Consider the following 17,133-nt stretch of genomic DNA (forward strand, 5'->3'; position numbering starts at 1 on the left):
GAGGTCTGCTCTGATCTGCGACTCCCCCCACCCACCCCCACCCCTGGGAGGTCATGGTGCACACGGTTAGCGTCGGGCAGGCGGTGTTGCCCGGTCTTGGGTTTCTTGCGAGATCCGCGCCAGGGAGGTCTTCACTCTCCAGGGCGCAGGCCTGGGCAAGGTTGTACGGAGGACCAGCAGTTGCCCGTGCTGCAAGTCTCCCCTCTCCACGCCACCAGTGTTGTCGAAGAGAAGGGAACTAGGACCCAGATGTTGTCCAAGGGAAGGGCACTAGGACCCATACAGCTTGGCACCGGTGTCGTCGCAGAGCAATGTGTGTGATTAAGTGCCTTGCTCGAGGACACAACACACCGCCTCGGCCGGGGTTTGAACTCACGACCTTCAGATCACTAGACCAATGCCTTAACCTCTTGGCCAGGCGCCAACACAAGGTACTAAGGCCCCAAATAATCCTTCCAGGCAAGGCGACAGTTCACCTGCGAGCCTGTTGGGGGTCGCCTACAGTGTCCGGTGCTCCCGGTGCGGCCTCCTCATTATTTATGTGAAAATCTGAGGCACGGGCATTGCCAAGCACTCTCATGTTCTCATTGGCCAGGAACTTTCAGACTACTCTGATGGAGTTTAGTACTGTGGCTTTCAGTGTCAGCCCAATTGTGACAGTGCTAGCGTGTAGCGACTTGGAGATAATTCCAGTTGTAGATGTAGGCATCCGTTCGTCTCATGAGAAGGCTTCCAGGGTGCAGGGCCTGGGCAAGGTTGTACAGAAGACCGGCGGTTGCCCATGCTGCAAGTCTCCCCTCTCCCCGCCACCGATGTTGTCCAAGGGAAGGGCTCCAAGACCCAGATGTTGTCCAAGGGAAGGACACTAGGTCCCAGATGTTGTCCAAGGGACGGGCACTAGGACCCAGATGTTGTCCAAGGGAAGGGCACTAGGACCCAGATGTTGTCCAAGGGAAGGACACTAGGACCCAGATGTTGTCCAAGGGACGGGCACTAGGACCCAGATGTTGTCCAAGGGAAGGGCACTAGGACCCAGATGTTGTCCAAGGGAAGGACACTAGGACCCAGATGTTGTCCAAGGGAAGGGCACTAGGACCCAGATGTTGTCCAAGGGAAGGGCACTAGGACCCAGATGTTGTCCAAGGGAAGGACACTAGGACCCAGATGTTGTCCAAGGGAAGGGCACTAGGACCCAGATGTTGTCCAAGGGAAGGACACTAGGACCCAGATGTTGTCCAAGGGAAGGGCACTAGGACCCAGATGTTGTCCAAGGGAAGGACACTAGGACCCAGATGTTGTCCAAGGGTAGGGCATTAGGGCTCATCTAGCTTGGCACCGGTGTCATCGCAGAACAATGTGTGGTTAAGCGCCTTGCTAAAGGACAAAACACGCTCCCTCGGCCGGGGGTCGAACTCACGACCTTCAGGTCGCTAGTCCGACGCCTTAACCGCGTGCCCAACGCAGAGTGATGTATCATTTTGAGGGTGTCCTGTACGTGTCCCAGTTCCCAGGGGCGCTGGGTGCCCGCACGCAGGACCAAGCCGTGGGGGAGGGCTGGGGGCAGTGCCTGGTCGATGTGATGTATTGCGAGTAGTCTCGATTGCAGCGGCAGACAGCACGCTACCCCTCCCCCCATACATTCCTGGCCCTGGCCCCCCTCCCCGGGCACTCCCTCACATATGGCTGGTGCTCTGTACCGACCCCCCCGTCTCCATGAGTAGTGAGGATCAAGCGGGGGAGGGGGGCCGGTCGATGTGATATATTGAGGTGCCCGCATCTCTCTCCTGGTACCATCCCCAAATCCGCTCAGTGCCCGAGCTGGGGGTAGAGCAAGGGTGTCCGGTCGATGTGATATATTGAGGTGCCCGCATCTCTCTCCTGGTACCATCCCCAAATCCGCTCAGTGCCCGAGCTGGGGGTAGAGCAAAGGTGCCCGGTCGATGTGATATATTGAGGTGCCCGCATCTCTCTCCTGGTACCATCCCCAAATCCGCTCAGTGCCCGAGCTGGGGGTAGAGCAAGGGTACCCGGTCGATGTGATATATTGAGGGGCTGCAGGTCTGTCCTGGCACCTTCCCCAAATCCGCTCAGTGCCCGAGCTGGGGGTAGAGCAAAGGTGCCCGGTCGATGTGATATATTGAGGTGCCCGCATCTCTCTCCTGGTACCATCCCCAAATCCGCTCAGTGCCCGAGCTGGGGGTAGAGCAAGGGTACCCGGTCGATGTGATATATTGAGGTGCCCGCATCTCTCTCCTGGTACCATCCCCAAATCCGCTCAGTGCCCGAGCTGGGGGTAGAGCAAAGGTGCCCGGTCGATGTGATATATTGAGGTGCCCGCATCTCTCTCCTGGTACCATCCCCAAATCTGCCCGGTGCCCGAGCTGGGGGTAGAGCAAAGGTGCCCGGTCGATGTGATATATTGAGGTGCCCGCACCTCTCTCCTGGTACCATCCCCAAATCCGCTCAGTGCCCGAGCTGGGGGTAGAGCAAGGGTACCCGGTCGATGTGATATATTGAGGTGCCTGCATCTCTCTCCTGGTACCATCCCCAAATCTGCCCAGTGCCCGAGCTGGGGGTAGAGCAAGGGTACCCGGTCGATGTGATATATTGAGGTGCCCGCATCTCTCTCCTGGTACCATCCCCAAATCCGCTCAGTGCCCGAGCTGGGGGTAGAGCAAAGGTGCCCGGTCGATGTGATATATTGAGGTGCCCGCATCTCTCTCCTGGTACCATCCCCAAATCCGCTCAGTGCCCGAGCTGGGGGTAGAGCAAGGGTACCCGGTCGATGTGATATATTGAGGGGCTGCAGGTCTGTCCTGGCACCTTCCCCAAATCCGCTCAGTGCCCGAGCTGGGGGTAGAGCAAAGGTGCCCGGTCGATGTGATATATTGAGGTGCCCGCATCTCTCTCCTGGTACCATCCCCAAATCCGCTCAGTGCCCGAGCTGGGGGTAGAGCAAGGGTGCCCGGTCGATGTGATATATTGAGGTGCCCGCATCTCTCTCCTGGTACCATCCCCAAATCCGCTCAGTGCCCGAGCTGGGGGTAGAGCAAGGGTACCCGGTCGATGTGATATATTGAGGTGCCCGCATCTCTCTCCTGGTACCATCCCCAAATCTGCCCGGTGCCCGAGCTGGGGGTAGAGCAAAGGTGCCCGGTCGATGTGATATATTGAGGTGCCCGCATCTCTCTCCTGGTACCATCCCCAAATCCGCTCAGTGCCCGAGCTGGGGGTAGAGCAAGGGTACCCGGTCGATGTGATATATTGAGGTGCCTGCATCTCTCTCCTGGTACCATCCCCAAATCTGCCCAGTGCCCGAGCTGGGGGTAGAGCAAGGGTACCCGGTCGATGTGATATATTGAGGTGCCCGCATCTCTCTCCTGGTACCATCCCCAAATCCGCTCAGTGCCCGAGCTGGGGGTAGAGCAAAGGTGCCCGGTCGATGTGATATATTGAGGTGCCCGCATCTCTCTCCTGGTACCATCCCCAAATCCGCTCAGTGCCCGAGCTGGGGGTAGAGCAAGGGTACCCGGTCGATGTGATATATTGAGGGGCTGCAGGTCTGTCCTGGCACCTTCCCCAAATCCGCTCAGTGCCCGAGCTGGGGGTAGAGCAAAGGTGCCCGGTCGATGTGATATATTGAGGTGCCCGCATCTCTCTCCTGGTACCATCCCCAAATCCGCTCAGTGCCCGAGCTGGGGGTAGAGCAAGGGTACCCGGTCGATGTGATATATTGAGGTGCCCGCATCTCTCTCCTGGTACCATCCCCAAATCCGCTCAGTGCCCGAGCTGGGGGTAGAGCAAAGGTGCCCGGTCGATGTGATATATTGAGGTGCCCGCATCTCTCTCCTGGTACCATCCCCAAATCTGCCCGGTGCCCGAGCTGGGGGTAGAGCAAAGGTGCCCGGTCGATGTGATATATTGAGGTGCCCGCATCTCTCTCCTGGTACCATCCCCAAATCCGCTCAGTGCCCGAGCTGGGGGTAGAGCAAGGGTACCCGGTCGATGTGATATATTGAGGTGCCCGCATCTCTCTCCTGGTACCATCCCCAAATCCGCTCAGTGCCCGAGCTGGGGGTAGAGCAAAGGTGCCCGGTCGATGTGATATATTGAGGTGCCCGCATCTCTCTCCTGGTACCATCCCCAAATCTGCCCGGTGCCCGAGCTGGGGGTAGAGCAAAGGTGCCCGGTCGATGTGATATATTGAGGTGCCCGCATCTCTCTCCTGGTACCATCCCCATATCCGCTCAGTGCCCGAGCTGGGGGTAGAGCAAGGGTACCCGGTCGATGTGATATATTGAGGTGCCTGCATCTCTCTCCTGGTACCATCCCCAAATCTGCCCAGTGCCCGAGCTGGGGGTAGAGCAAGGGTACCCGGTCGATGTGATATATTGAGGTGCCCGCATCTCTCTCCTGGTACCATCCCCAAATCTGCTCAGTGCCCGAGCTGGGGGTAGAGCAAAGGTGCCCGGTCGATGTGATATATTGAGGTGCCCGCATCTCTCTCCTGGTACCATCCTCAAATCCACTCAGTGCCCGAGCTGGGGGTAGAGCAAGGGTACCCGGTCGATGTGATATATTGAGGGACTGCAGTCTGTCCTGGCACCTTCCCCAAATCTGCCCTCCCCCCGCGGCCTCCCCCGCACTCACGCCCGGATAGACTCGGTGACGGTCCCGATCTGGTTGACTTTGAGCAGGAGGCAGTTGCAGGCGCGGGCGTCCACCGCCTTCTCGATGCGCCGGGGGTTGGTGACGGTCAGGTCGTCCCCCACCACCTGGATGCCCGCGTCGGCCGTGAACTTGGACCAGGCCTCCCAGTCATCCTGGTCAAAGGGGTCCTCAATGGACACCACTGCGTGGGAGGGGGGGAATGGGTGGGAGGGAGACAGGGTGGGGGGAGAGGGGATGGCGAGAGAGGGGGGGAGAGGGGGGGGAGAGAGGGGGAGATGGAGAGGGAGGGAGGGGAGAGGGAGGGGAGAGAGGGGGAAGAGAGAGGGAGGAAGAGGGGGAGAGAGGGGTGAGAGGGGGTGGGGGGGAGGGAGGAGAGGGGGGAGGGGGAGAGGGGGAGGGGGGAGGGGGGATGGGGGAGAAAGGAGGGAGAGGGGGAGATAGGGGGTGAGAGGGGGATAGAGGGGGAGAGAGGGGGATAGAGGGGGAGAGGGGGGAGAGAGGGGGAGAGAGGGGAGAGGGGTGAGGGGGGAGGGGGAGATGGGGGGAGAGGGGGGAGAGGGGGAAGGGGGAGAGGAGGGGAAGGGGGAGAGGGGCAGATGGGGAGAGGGGGGAGAGAGGGGAGAGGGGGGAAGAGGAGGGAGTTAGGGGGAAGAGGAGGGAGAGAGGGGGAGAGAGGGGGAGAGAGGGGGGAGAGAGAGGGGAGAGGGGGAGAGAGGGGGAGAGAGGGGGAGAGAGGGGGAGAGGGGGAGAGAGAGGGGGAGAGGGGGAGAGAGAGGGGGAGAGAGAGGGGAGAGAGAGGGGGAGGGGGGAGAGAGAGGGGGAGAGAGGGGGGAGAGGGGGGAGAGGGGGAGAGAGGGGGGAGAGGGGGAGAGAGGGGGGGAGAGGGGGGGAGAGGGGGAGAGAGAGGGGGAGAGGGGGGGAGAGAGAGGGGAGAGAGGGGGAGAGAGAGGGGGAGAGAGAGGGGGAGAGAGAGGGGGAGAGAGAGGGGGAGAGAGGGGGAGAGAGAGGGGGAGAGAGAGGGGGAGAGAGAGGGGGAGAGAGGGGAAAAGAGGGGAAAAGAGGGGGTGAGAGAGAGGGGGAGAGGGGGAGAGAGAGGGGCAGAGAGAGGGGGAGAGAGGGGGAGAGAGGGAGAGAGAGGGGAAAAGAGGGGAAAAGAGGGGGTGAGAGAGAGGGGTGGGGCGATGGGAAGAGAGAGGGGAAGAGAGAGGGGGAGGGAGAGGGGGAGAGAGGGGAAAAGAGGGGAAAAGAGGGGAAAAGAGGGGAAAAGAGGGGGAAAGAGGGGAAAAGAGGGGGTGAGAGAGAGGGGTGGGGCGATGGGAAGAGAGAGGGGAACAGAGAGGGGGGAGGGAGAGGGGGAGAGATGGAAGACAGAGAGAGGGGGAGAGGGGGGAGAGAGGGGGAGAGAGAGGGAGAGAGGAGAAGAGAGGGGAAAAGAGGGGAAAAGAGGGGGAGAAGGGGGTGAGAGGGGTGGGGCGATGGGAAGAGAGAGGGGGACAGTGAGGGGGGAGAGAGACAAGGGAGAGGGGGGAGGGAGAGAGGGAGAGAAAGGGGAGAGAGCGATGGGAAATAGAGGGGGAGAGAGGGGATAGATGGGAGGAGAGAGGGGAGAGGGAGAGAGAGGGGGAGAGATGGAAGACAGAGAGAGGGGGTGAGAGATCCATGCTGGGCTGAGGGATTCCAAGCCCTTCTCCTGAGTTAACCCACGTCCCTTCGGTGCGGGAGGAAACGACAGCCGACGCTTTCACCTCCTGAGGTCGCGGATGCTGACTCCTCCGTGTCCGAGTGCGTCCCCTCTCCCCCCGTACACTCCTTACCCCCTGAACCCTCCCTGTGAGGAGGGCATGAACCCCGACCCTGAGGAGCTGACCTTTACGACTAACACAAAGAGCACGGCGACCCCCGACCTCTCCAGCTCGTTCACATGTTGGATTCACCCTCGAACCCCCCAACCCCACCCACTGACCCCTGACCCCACCGCCCCGAGAGCCTGAGGCCTCGTGATCCCCCCAGCCCCTCGTCCTGAGGTGAAGCCTCCCCCTTGAGGTCAAGTGTCAACTTGGCCCTCCGTCAGAGGGGACGGGAGATGAGACACGCGAGGTGGCCCCCCAATAGTTATCCTCCAGGGAATGTGAACTCCATCACCCTCAACCTCCTCGCTCCCAACAGTCCTTCTGACACATGGAGGGGGAGGGGGAGAGAGAGGAAGAGAGAGGAGGGTCGGTGGGAGGAGGAATGGGGAGGGGAGGAGGGTCTGGGAATGAGAGCAGGCCAGGCAGGGGGACAGAGGGACGAGGATGGATGAAGCAGAGGAGAAATGAGAGAGGCGGAGGGATGGGAATGACAGAAAGGAGAGGGAGAGGGGGAGAGGGAGAGAAGGGGAGGGAGAGAGGGGGAGGGAGAGAGAGAAGGGGAGGGAGAGAGGGGGAGGGAGAGAGGGGGAGGGAGAGAGAGAAGGGGAGGGAGAGAGGGGGAGGGAGAGAGGGGGAGGGAGAGGGGGGAGGGAGAGGGGGGAGGGAGAGGGGGGGAGGGAGAGAGGGGGAGGGAGAGAGGGGGAGGGAGAGAGGGGGGAGGGAGAGAAGGGGAGGAGAGAGGGGAGGGGAGAGGGGGAGGGAGAGAGGGGGAGGGAGAGAGAGAAGGGGAGGGAGAGAGGGGGAGGGAGAGAGGGGGAGGGAGAGGGGGGAGGGAGAGAAGGGGGGAGGGAGAGAGGGGGAGGGAGAGAGGGGGAGGGAGAGAGGGTGAGGGAGAGAGAGAAGGGGGAGGGAGAGAAGGGGAGGGAGAGAGGGGGAGGGAGAGGGGGGAGGGAGAGAGGGGGAGGGAGAGGGGGGGAGAGAGAGAGGGGGGAGGGAGAGAAGGGGGAGGGAGAGAAGGGGGAGGGAGAGAGGGGGGAGGGAGAGAAGGGGGAGGGAGAGAAGGGTGGAGGGAGAGAAGGGTGGAGGGAGAGAAGGGTGGAGGGAGAGAAGGGTGAGGGAGAGAAGGGTGAGGGAGAGAAGGGTGGAGGGAGAGAAGGGTGGAGGGAGAGAAGGGTGGAGGGAGAGAAGGGGGAGGGAGAGAAGGGGGAGGGAGAGAAGGGAGAGGGAGAGAGGGGGAGGGAGAGAGGGGGGAGGGAGAGAGAGAGGGGGAGGGAGAGAAGGGGGGAGGGAGAGAAGGGGGAGGGAGAGAAGGGGAGGGAGAGAGAGGGGGAGGGAGAGAGAAGGGGGAGGGAGAGAAGGGGGGAGGGAGAGAAGGGGAGGGAGAGAAGGGGAGGGAGAGAGGGGGAGGGAGAGAAGGGGAGGGAGAGAAGGGGGAGGGAGAGAGGGGGAGGGAGAGAAGGGGGAGGGAGAGAAGGGGGAGGGAGAGAGGGGGAGGGAGAGAGGGGGGAGGGAGAGAAGGGGGGAGGGAGAGAAGGGGGGAGGGAGAGAAGGGGAGGGAGAGAGGGGGAGGGAGAGAAGGGGGAGGGAGAGAGGGGGGAGGGAGAGAAGGGGGGAGGGAGAGAAGGGGGGAGAGAGGGGGAGGGAGAGAAGGGGGGAGGGAGAGAAGGGGGGAGGGAGAGAAGGGGGGAGGGAGAGAAGGGGGAGGGAGAGAGGGGGGAGGGAGAGAAGGGGGGAGGGAGAGAAGGGGGGAGGGAGAGAAGGGGGAGGGAGAGAGGGGGGAGGGAGAGAGGGGGGAGGGAGAGAGGGGGGAGGGAGAGAAGGGGGGGAGGGACAGAGGGGGGAGGGAGAGAGGGGGAGGGAGAGAGGGGGGAGGGAGAGAAGGGGGGAGGGAGAGAGGGGGAGGGAGAGAGGGGGGGAGGGAGAGAGGGGGAGGGAGAGAAGGGGGGAGGGAGAGAAGGGGAGGGAGAGAGGGGGGAGGGAGAGAAGGGGTGGAGGGAGAGAGGGGGAGGGAGAGAGGGGGAGGGAGAGAAGGGGGGAGGGAGAGAAGAGGGGGAGGGAGAGAAGGGGTGGAGGGAGAGAGGGGGGAGGGAGAGAAGGGGTGGAGGGAGAGAAGGGAGGGAGGGAGAGGGGGGAGGGAGAGAGGGGGGAGGGAGAGAAGGGTGGAGGGAGAGAGGGGGGGAGGGAGAGAAGGGGTGGAGGGAGAGAGGGGGAGGGAGAGAAGGGGGAGGGAGAGAGGGGGGGAGGGAGAGAGGGGGGAGGGAGAGAGGGGGAGGGAGAGAAGGGGGGAGGGAGAGAGGGGGGAGGGAGAGAGGGGGGAGGGAGAGAGGGGGAGGGAGAGAGGGGGAGGGAGAGAGGAGGGAGAGAGGGGGGAGGGAGAGAGGGGAGGGAGAGGGGGGAGGGAGAGAGAGGGGGAGGGAGAGAAGGGGGAGGGAGAGAGGGGGAGGGAGAGAGGGGGGAGAGGGGGAGGGGGAGGGGAGAGAGGGGGAGGGAGAGAGGGGGAGGGAGAGAGGGGGAGGGAGAGAGGGGGGAGGGAGAGAGGGGGAGGGGGGGGGGGGAGAGAGGGGGGAGGGAGATAGGGGGAGGGAGATAGGGGAAGGGGGGAGGGAGAGAGAGAGAAGGGGGGAGGGAGAGAGGGGGAGGGAGAGAGGGGGGGGAGGGAGAGAAGGGGGAGGGAGAGAAGGGGGAGGGGAGAGGGGGGGAGGGAGAGAGGGGGAGGGAGAGAGGGGGGAGGGAGAGAGGGGAGGGAGAGGGGGGGAGGGAGAGAGGGGGGAGGGAGAGAGGGGGGAGGGAGAGAGAGGGGGAGGGAGAGAGGGGAGGGAGAGGGGGGGAGGGAGAGAGGGGGAGGGAGATAGGGGGAGGGAGGGGGAGGGAGAGAAGGGGGAGGGAGAGAGGGGGAGGGAGAGAGGGGGAGAGGGAGAGAGGGGGGAGGGAGAGAGGGGGGAGGGAGAGAGGGGGGAGGGAGAGAGGGGAGGGAGAGGGGGGGAGGGAGAGAGGGGAAGGGGGGAAGGGAGGGGGAGGGAGAGAGGGGGAGGGAGAGAGGGGGAAGGAGGGGGGTAGGGAAAGAGGGGAGGGAGAGAAGGGGAGGGAGAGAGGGGAGGGAGAGAGGGGGTGGGAGAGAGGGGGAAGGAGAGAGGAGGGAGGAGAGGGGGGAGAGTGGGGGGAGGGAGATGGGGGAGGGAGAGAGGGGGGAGGGAGAGAGGGGGTGAGAGGGGGGAAGGGGAGAGGGGGAAGGGGAGAGGGGGAAGGAGAGAGGGGGGAAGGAGAGAGGGGGGAGGGGATGGAGGGAGAGAGAGGGGAGGGAGAGGAGGGGAGGAAGAGAGGAGAGAAAGAGGGGGAGGTTAGGAGGGGAGAGAGTGGGAGGGAGGGGATTTGAAATGTAGGGGAGAGAGGGAGGATCAGAGAGAGGGGGTAAGAGAGAGAGGAGGGGAGAGGGGGAGCAGAGAGAGTGGGAGGGAGGAGAGGGGGTAAGGGGATGGGAGGGGTGTTGAAAGGTGGGGGAGAGAGGGAGGATGAGATGAGAGAGAGGGGGTAAGAGAGAGGGATACTGAGGGGGACGGGGTGAATGAGAGAGTGGGGTAGAGACAGTGAGGAGGGAAGGACGAGGGGAGGAGGATGGACAGGAGGGGAGGAGGAAGGAGAGGAGGGGGCAGGGAGGGGAAGAGTGCAGGGCAGCCCCCTCACCTGGGTACTGGCTGATGAAGCTGTGATACAGGTCGGCCAGCTGGTCTGCGCTGATGTAGCGGCCGGGGTCGTCGGGGGACTTGAAGTCGAGGTCGTAGCGCCCGTCCCGGTAGAACTCGGAGGCGGCCACGTCCATTCCGATCACCACCTTGTCCGTGTAGCCCACCTTGGCGATGGCCGACTGGAGTAGCTCCAGAGCTGGGGGGGACGGGGGGTGGAGAGAGAGGGCATGTCGGAGGTGAGCGGTCGGCACAACAACGGGCCTCAGAGATGGCGGTCGATGGTCAGAGGGCTGGCGGGGGGTGTTCGGTAAAAGGGCTGTGGTGTAGTGGGGGCGGGAGTCAAAGGTCACCCGGGCTGGCGGCTGGTGGGGTGGTGCCAGAGGTCAAGAGAGATGAGAAGGCCGAAATGGGCAAGGAGTAGGGCGGCTGGGGAGAGCCAGAGGTCAGGGGTGATATCGGTCGGACGGAGAGGTCAGGGGTGAGATTGGTCAGAGGGAGAGGTCGGGGGTGACATCAGTCGGAGTGAGAGGTCGCGGGTGATATCGGTCGGAGGGAGAGGTCAGGGGTGACATCGGTCGGAGGGAGAGGTCGGGGGTGACATCAGTCAGAGGGAGAGGTCAGGGGTGACATCAGTCGGAGGGAGAGGTCGGGGGTGACATCGGACGGAGGGAGAGGTCAGGGGTGACATCGGTCGGAGGGAGAGGTCAGGGGTGACATCGGTCGGAGGGAGAGGTCAGGGGTGACATCGGTCGGAGGGAGAGGTCAGGGGTGACATCGGTCGGAGGGAGAGGTCAGGGGTGATATCGGTCGGACGGAGAGGTCAGGGGTGAGATTGGTCGGAGGGAGAGGTCAGGGGTGACATCGGTCGGAGGGAGAGGTCAGGGGTGATATCGGTCGGACGGAGAGGTCAGGGGTGAGATTGGTCAGAGGGAGAGGTCGCGGGTGACATCAGTCGGAGGGAGAGGTCAGTGGTGTTATCTGTCAGGAGAGAGAGGTGAGGGGTGATATCGGTCGGAGGGAGAGGTCAGGGGTGAGATCGGACAGAGGGAGAGGTCACATTTAATATCAGACGGAGGGAGAGGTCGGGGGTGACATCAGTCGGAGGGAGAGGTCACATTTGACATCAGACGGAGGGAGAGGTCAGGGGTGACATCGGTCGGAAGGGAGAGGTCGGGGGTGATATCGGTCGGGAGGGAGAGGTCGGGGGTGATATCGGTCGGAGTGAGAGGTCGGGGGTGATATCGGTCGGGAGGGAGAGGTCAGGGGTGATATCGGTCGGAGGGGGAGGTCGGGGGTGATATCGGTCGGAGGGAGAGGTCAGGGGTGATATCGGTCGGAGGGAGAGGTCGGGGGTGACATCGGTCGGAGGGAGAGGTCGGGGGTGACATCGGTCGGAGGGAGAGGTCGGGGGTGATATCGGTCGGAGGGAGAGGTCGAGGGTGATATTGGTCGAAGGGAGAGGTCGGGGGTGATATTGGTCAGAGGGAGAGGTCGGGGGTGACATCGGTCGGGAGGGAGACGTCGAGGGTGATATCGAACGGAGGGAGAGGTCGAGGGTGATATTGGTCAGAGGGAGAGGTCGAGGGTGATATCGAACGGAGGGAGAGGTCGGGGGTGATATCGGTCGGGAGGGAGAGGTCGGGGGTGATATCAGACAGAGGGAGAGGTCGAGGGTGATATCGAACGGAGGGAGAGGTCGGGGGTGATATCGGTCGGAGGGAGAGGTCGGGGGTGATATCGGTCGGAGGGAGAGGTCGGGGGTGATATCGGTCGGAGGGAGAGGTCGAGGGTGATATCGAACGGAGGGAGAGGTCGGGGGTGATATCGGTCGGAGGGAGAGGTCGGGGTGATATCGGTCGGGAGGGAGAGGTCGGGGGTGATATCGGTCGGGAGGGAGACGTCAGGGGTGATATCGGTCGGAGGGAGAGGTCGGGGGTGATATCGGTCGGAGGGAGAGGTCGGGGGTGATATCAGTCGGAGGGAGAGGTCGGGGGTGACATCGGTCGGAGAGAGAGGTCGGGGGTGACATCGGTCGGAGGGAGAGGTCGGGGGTGATATCGATCTGAGGGAGAGGTCAGGGATGACATCGATCTGAGGGAGAGGTCGAGGGTGATATCGGATGGAGGGAGAGGTCGGGGGTGATATCGGTCGGAGGGAGAGGTCAGGGGTGATATCGGTCGGAGGGAGAGGTCGGGGGTGATATAGGACGGAGGGAGAGGTCGGGGGTGATATCGGTCAGGAGGGAGAGGTCGAGGGTGATATCGGACGGAGGGAGAGGTCGGGGGTGATATCTGTCAGGAGGGAGAGGTCGAGGGTGATATCGGTCGGAGGGAGAGGTCGAGGGTGATATCGGACGGAGGGAGAGGTCGGGGGTGATATCGGACGGAGGGAGAGGTCGGGGGTGATATCGGTTGGAGGGAGAGGTCGAGGGTGATATTGGTCAGAGGGAGAGGTCGGGGGTGACATCGGTCGGAGGGAGAGGTCGGGGGTGATATCGGTCGGAGGGAGAGGTCGGGGGTGATATTGGTTGGAGGGAGAGGTCGAGGGTGATATTGGTCAGAGGGAGAGGTCGGGGGTGACATCGGTCAGAGGGAGAGGTCAGGGGTGATATCGGTCAGAGGGAGAGGTCAGGGGTGACATCGGACGGAGGGAGAGGTCGAGGGTGATATCGGACGGAGGGAGAGGTCAGGGGTGATATCGGTTGGAGGGAGAGGTCAGGGGTGATATCGGTTGGAGGGAGAGGTCGGGGGTGACATCGGTCAGAGGGAGAGGTCAGGGGTGATATCGGTCGGAGGGAGAGGTCGGGGGTGACATCGGTCGGGAGGGACGCGGAGCTGCGACGGACCTTCCGAGTTCTCGAGGATGTTGGGAGCGAAGCCGCCCTCATCACCGACGTTGGTGGCGTCCCGGCCGTACTTGTCGCAGATGACCCCGCGCAGGGTGTGGTACACCTCGGCCCCGATGCGCACCGCCTCGGCAAAACTCTCGGCCCCCACCGGCAGGATCATGAACTCCTGCATGGCCAGCTTGTTCCCGGCGTGCGAGCCGCCATTGATCACGTTGAAGGCCTGGGGCAGCGGGGGCCAGACAGAGCGGGTGGGGGGGTCAATTGGTACGTGATTGCACAGTGAGATGGGTAGGGGGATGGGCGGAGGAGCGGGAGGAGGAGGGGAAAGTCAGGAGCGGAGGGAGAGAAGTCAGGAGGGGGAAGAGAGGAGGGGGAGGTCAGGAGGGTGAGGAGCGGAGGGGAAAGAGAGGAGGGGGAGGTCAGGAGGGTGAGGAGAGGCGGGGAGGGTGAGGAGGAAGGAGAGGAGGAATGGGAGGAGGAGGGGTGGGAGGGGAGGAGAGAAAAGGGAGGAAGAGGGGGAGAGGAGGGGAAGGAGGACGGGGAGAAGAGGAGTGGGGAGAGGAGGAGGGGAGAGGAGGAGGGGGGAGAGGAGGAGGGGGAGAGGAGGAGGGGGGAGAGGAGGGGGAGAGGAAGAGGAGGGGGAGGAGGACAGGGAGGAGGAGGGGAGCAGGAGGGGAGGAGGAGGGGGAGAGGAGGAGGGGGAAGAGGAGCGGGGAAAAGGAAGGAGGAAGAGGAGGGAGGAAGAGGACAGAGAGGAGGAGGGGAGGAGGAGGGGGAAGAGGAGGATACAAGAGGAGAGGGCAAACAAAGGAAAGAAAGAAGAAGAGAACGAGGAGGAGAGGAGTGCAGAAGAGGAGAGGGTGGAAAAACGATGGGAAGGAGAGGAGGGGGAGAGAGAGGAGGGGGTGAAGAGGACAGGAAGGGAGAGGAGAAAGCGGAAGAAGGGAGGGGGATGGAGAGAGAGAGGGGGACAGAGAAAGAGATGGGGAGGGGGTAACAGGGACACAGAGGTGCAGCAAGCATGCAAAAGCGACGGGGCAGAGAGGGGGACAGAGAGAGGTGGAGAGAAGTGATAGAGAGGGAAAAAGGCAGACAAGAGAGGAAGAGAGAAGGGGAATAGAGAAGAGAGATGGAGGAAGGGAAGAGAGATGGAGATGGGGACAGAAAGAGAGATGGAGGAGGGGGAAGAGTGCAAGAGGGACAAATAGGTTAAAGGAGAAAGGACCAACAGATCAATGGATAAGACGACGACAGGTGGGAGATCTGCAAACTACTCAGTGTTTCTCAGTCTCTCTCTCTCAGGGGGAGATCTGTACACTGACCGGTGTCTCCCAGACCCTTTCTCTCAGGGGAGATCTGTACACTGACCGTTGTCTGTCAGTCCCTCTCTCTCTGGGGGAGATCTGTACACAGACCGGTATCTCTCAGTCCCTCTCTCTCAGGGGAGATCTGTACATTGTCCGTTATCTCTCAGTCCCTCTCTCTCAGGGGAGATCTGTACACTGACCGGTGTCTCTCAGTCCCTCTATCTCAGGGGGAGATCTGTACACTGACCGGTGTCTCTCAGTCCGTCTCTCTCAGGGGGAGATCTGTATACTAACAGGTGTCTCTCTGTCCCTCTATCTCAGGGGCAGATCTGAACACTGACCATTGTTTCTCAGGCAGACTCTCTCAGGGGGAGATCTGTGCACTGACAGGAGTCTCCCAGTCCCTCTCTCTCTGGGGAAGATCTGTACACAGACCGGTGTCTCTCAGTCCCTCTCTCTCAGGGGGAGATGTGTACACAGACCGGTGTCTCTCAGTCCCTCTCTCTCAGGGGGAGATCTGTACACAGACCGGTATATCTCAGTCCCTCTCTCTCTCTCAGGGGGAGATCTGTACACTGACCGGTGTCTCTCAGTCCCTCTCTCTTAGGGGGTGAGATCTGAACACAGACCAGTGTCTCTCAGTCCGTCTCTCTCAAGGGGAGATCTGTATACTGACAGTTCTCTCTCTGTCCCTCTATCTCAGGGGGAGAGCTGTAGACTGAACAGTGTCTCTCAATCACTCTCTCTCAGGGTGAGATCTGTACACTGAACGGTGTCGTTCTGTCCCTCTCTCACGGGGGGGGGGGAGATCTGTACACAGACCGATATCTCTCAGTCCTTCTCTCTCTCTCAGGGGGAGATCTGTACACTGATCAATGTCGCTCTGTCCCTCTCTCATGGGGGGGAGATATGTACTCTGACCAGTGTCTCACAGACGCTCTCTCTCAGGGGGAGATGTGTACAGTGACCACGGTCTGTCAGTCCCTCTCTCTCAGGGGGAGATCTGTACACTGACCGGTGTCTCTCAGTCCCTCTCTCTCATGGGGAGATCTGTACACAGACCTGTGTCTCTCAGTCCCGCTCTCTCAGGGGGAGATCTGTACACTGACCGGTGTCTCTCAGTCCCGCTCTCTCTGAGGGAGATCTGTACACATACCGGTGTCAATCAGTCCCTCTCTCTCAGGGGGAGATCTGAACACTGACCATTGTCTCTCAGTCCCTCTCTCTCAGGAGAGATCAGTACACTGACTGGTGTCTATCAGACCATCTCACTCAGGGTGAGATCTGTACACTGACCAGTGTCTCTCAGTCCCTCTCTCTCAGGGGTAGATCTGTACACTGACCGGTGTCTCTCAGTCCCTCTATCTCAGGGGTAGATCTGTACACTGACCGGTGTCTCTCAGTCCCTCTCTCTCAGGGGGAGATGTGTACACTGACCGGTGTCTCTCAGTCCCTCTCTCTCAGGGTGAGATCTGTACACCGACCGGTGTCTGTCAGTCCCTCTCCATCAGGGGGAGAACTGTACACTGAACAGTGTCTCTCAGACCCTTTCTCTCATGGGGAGATCCGCACAATGATCAGTGTCTCTCAGTCCCTCTCTCTCAGGGGAACATCTGTACACTGACTGGTGTCTCTCAGTCCCTCTCTCTCAGGGGGAGATCTGTACACTGACCAGTGTCCCTCAGTCCCTCTATCACTGGGGGAGATCTGTACACTGACCGGTGTCTGTCAGTCCCTCTCTCTCGGTGTGAGAACTGTACACTGACCGGTGTCACTCAGTCCCTCTATCCCAGGGGGAGATCTGCACACTGACCGGTGTCTCTCCGTCCCTCTCTCTCAGGGGGATATCTGTACACTGACCGGTGTGTCTCAGTCCCTCTCTCTCAGGGGGAGATCTGTACACTGACTGGTGTCTCTCAGTCCCTCTCTCTCAGGGGTAGATCTGTACACTGACCGGTGTCTCTCAGTCCCTCTATCTCAGGGGTAGATCTGTACACTGACCGGTGTCTCTCAGTCCCTCTCTCTCAGGGGGAGATGTGTACACTGACCGGTGTCTCTCAGTCCCTCTCTCTCAGGGTGAGATCTGTACACCGACCGGTGTCTGTCAGTCCCTCTCCATCAGGGGGAGAACTGTACACTGAACAGTGTCTCTCAGACCCTTTCTCTCATGGGGAGATCCGCACAATGATCAGTGTCTCTCAGTCCCTCTCTCTCAGGGGAACATCTGTACACTAACTGGTGTCTCTCAGTCCCTCTATCTCTGGGGGAGATCTGTACACTGACCGGTGTCCCTCACTCCATCTCTTGGGGTGAGATGTATACATAGACCATTCTCTCTTCATCCCTCTGGCTCAGGGGAGATGAGTGCACAAGCCAGTGTCTCTCAGTCCAACTCTCTCAGGGTGAGATCTGTGCAGTGACAAGTCTCTCCAAGTCCAGTTCACCAAAGGGGAGAGGTGTACACTGACCAGTGTCTCTCAGTCCCTCACACTCAGGGTGAGATCTGTAAACTGACTGGTGTCTCTCAGACCCTCTCTCTTAGAGGGAGGGATATACACTGACCGGTGTCTCTCAGTCCCTCTCTCTCTCTCTCTCTCTCTCTCTCAGGGGGAGATCTGAATACTAACCGGTGTCTCTCAGTCCCTCTGTCTCAGTCGGAGATCTGTAAATTGACCAGTGCCTCTCAGTCCCTCTCTCTCAGGGGGAGATCTGTACACTGACCGGTGTCTCTCTGTCCCTCTGTCTCAGTGGGAGATCTGTACACTGACTGGTAT

The 17,133-nt window shown here is 61.5% G+C and overlaps 1 protein-coding gene across 2 annotated transcripts in view; it reads right to left on the reverse strand.

Annotated features, from left to right (window-relative positions):
* LOC134341440 (gamma-enolase) overlaps positions 1-17,133 on the reverse strand; it is a 149,774-nt gene that overhangs the window by 15,435 nt on the left and 117,206 nt on the right. For both annotated transcript variants that reach the window (XM_063039296.1, XM_063039295.1), the window contains exons 7-9: positions 13,050-13,272; positions 10,203-10,400; positions 4,651-4,852 (exon numbers count right to left, since the gene is read on the reverse strand). In XM_063039296.1, coding sequence (XP_062895366.1) covers positions 4,651-4,852; positions 10,203-10,400; positions 13,050-13,272 — 623 coding nt within the window. The remainder of the gene's footprint in view (positions 1-4,650; positions 4,853-10,202; positions 10,401-13,049; positions 13,273-17,133) is intronic.

Source organism: Mobula hypostoma, unplaced genomic scaffold (genome assembly GCF_963921235.1).
Source record: "Mobula hypostoma unplaced genomic scaffold, sMobHyp1.1 scaffold_67, whole genome shotgun sequence".
Classification (NCBI taxonomy): Eukaryota; Metazoa; Chordata; class Chondrichthyes; order Myliobatiformes; family Myliobatidae; genus Mobula; species Mobula hypostoma.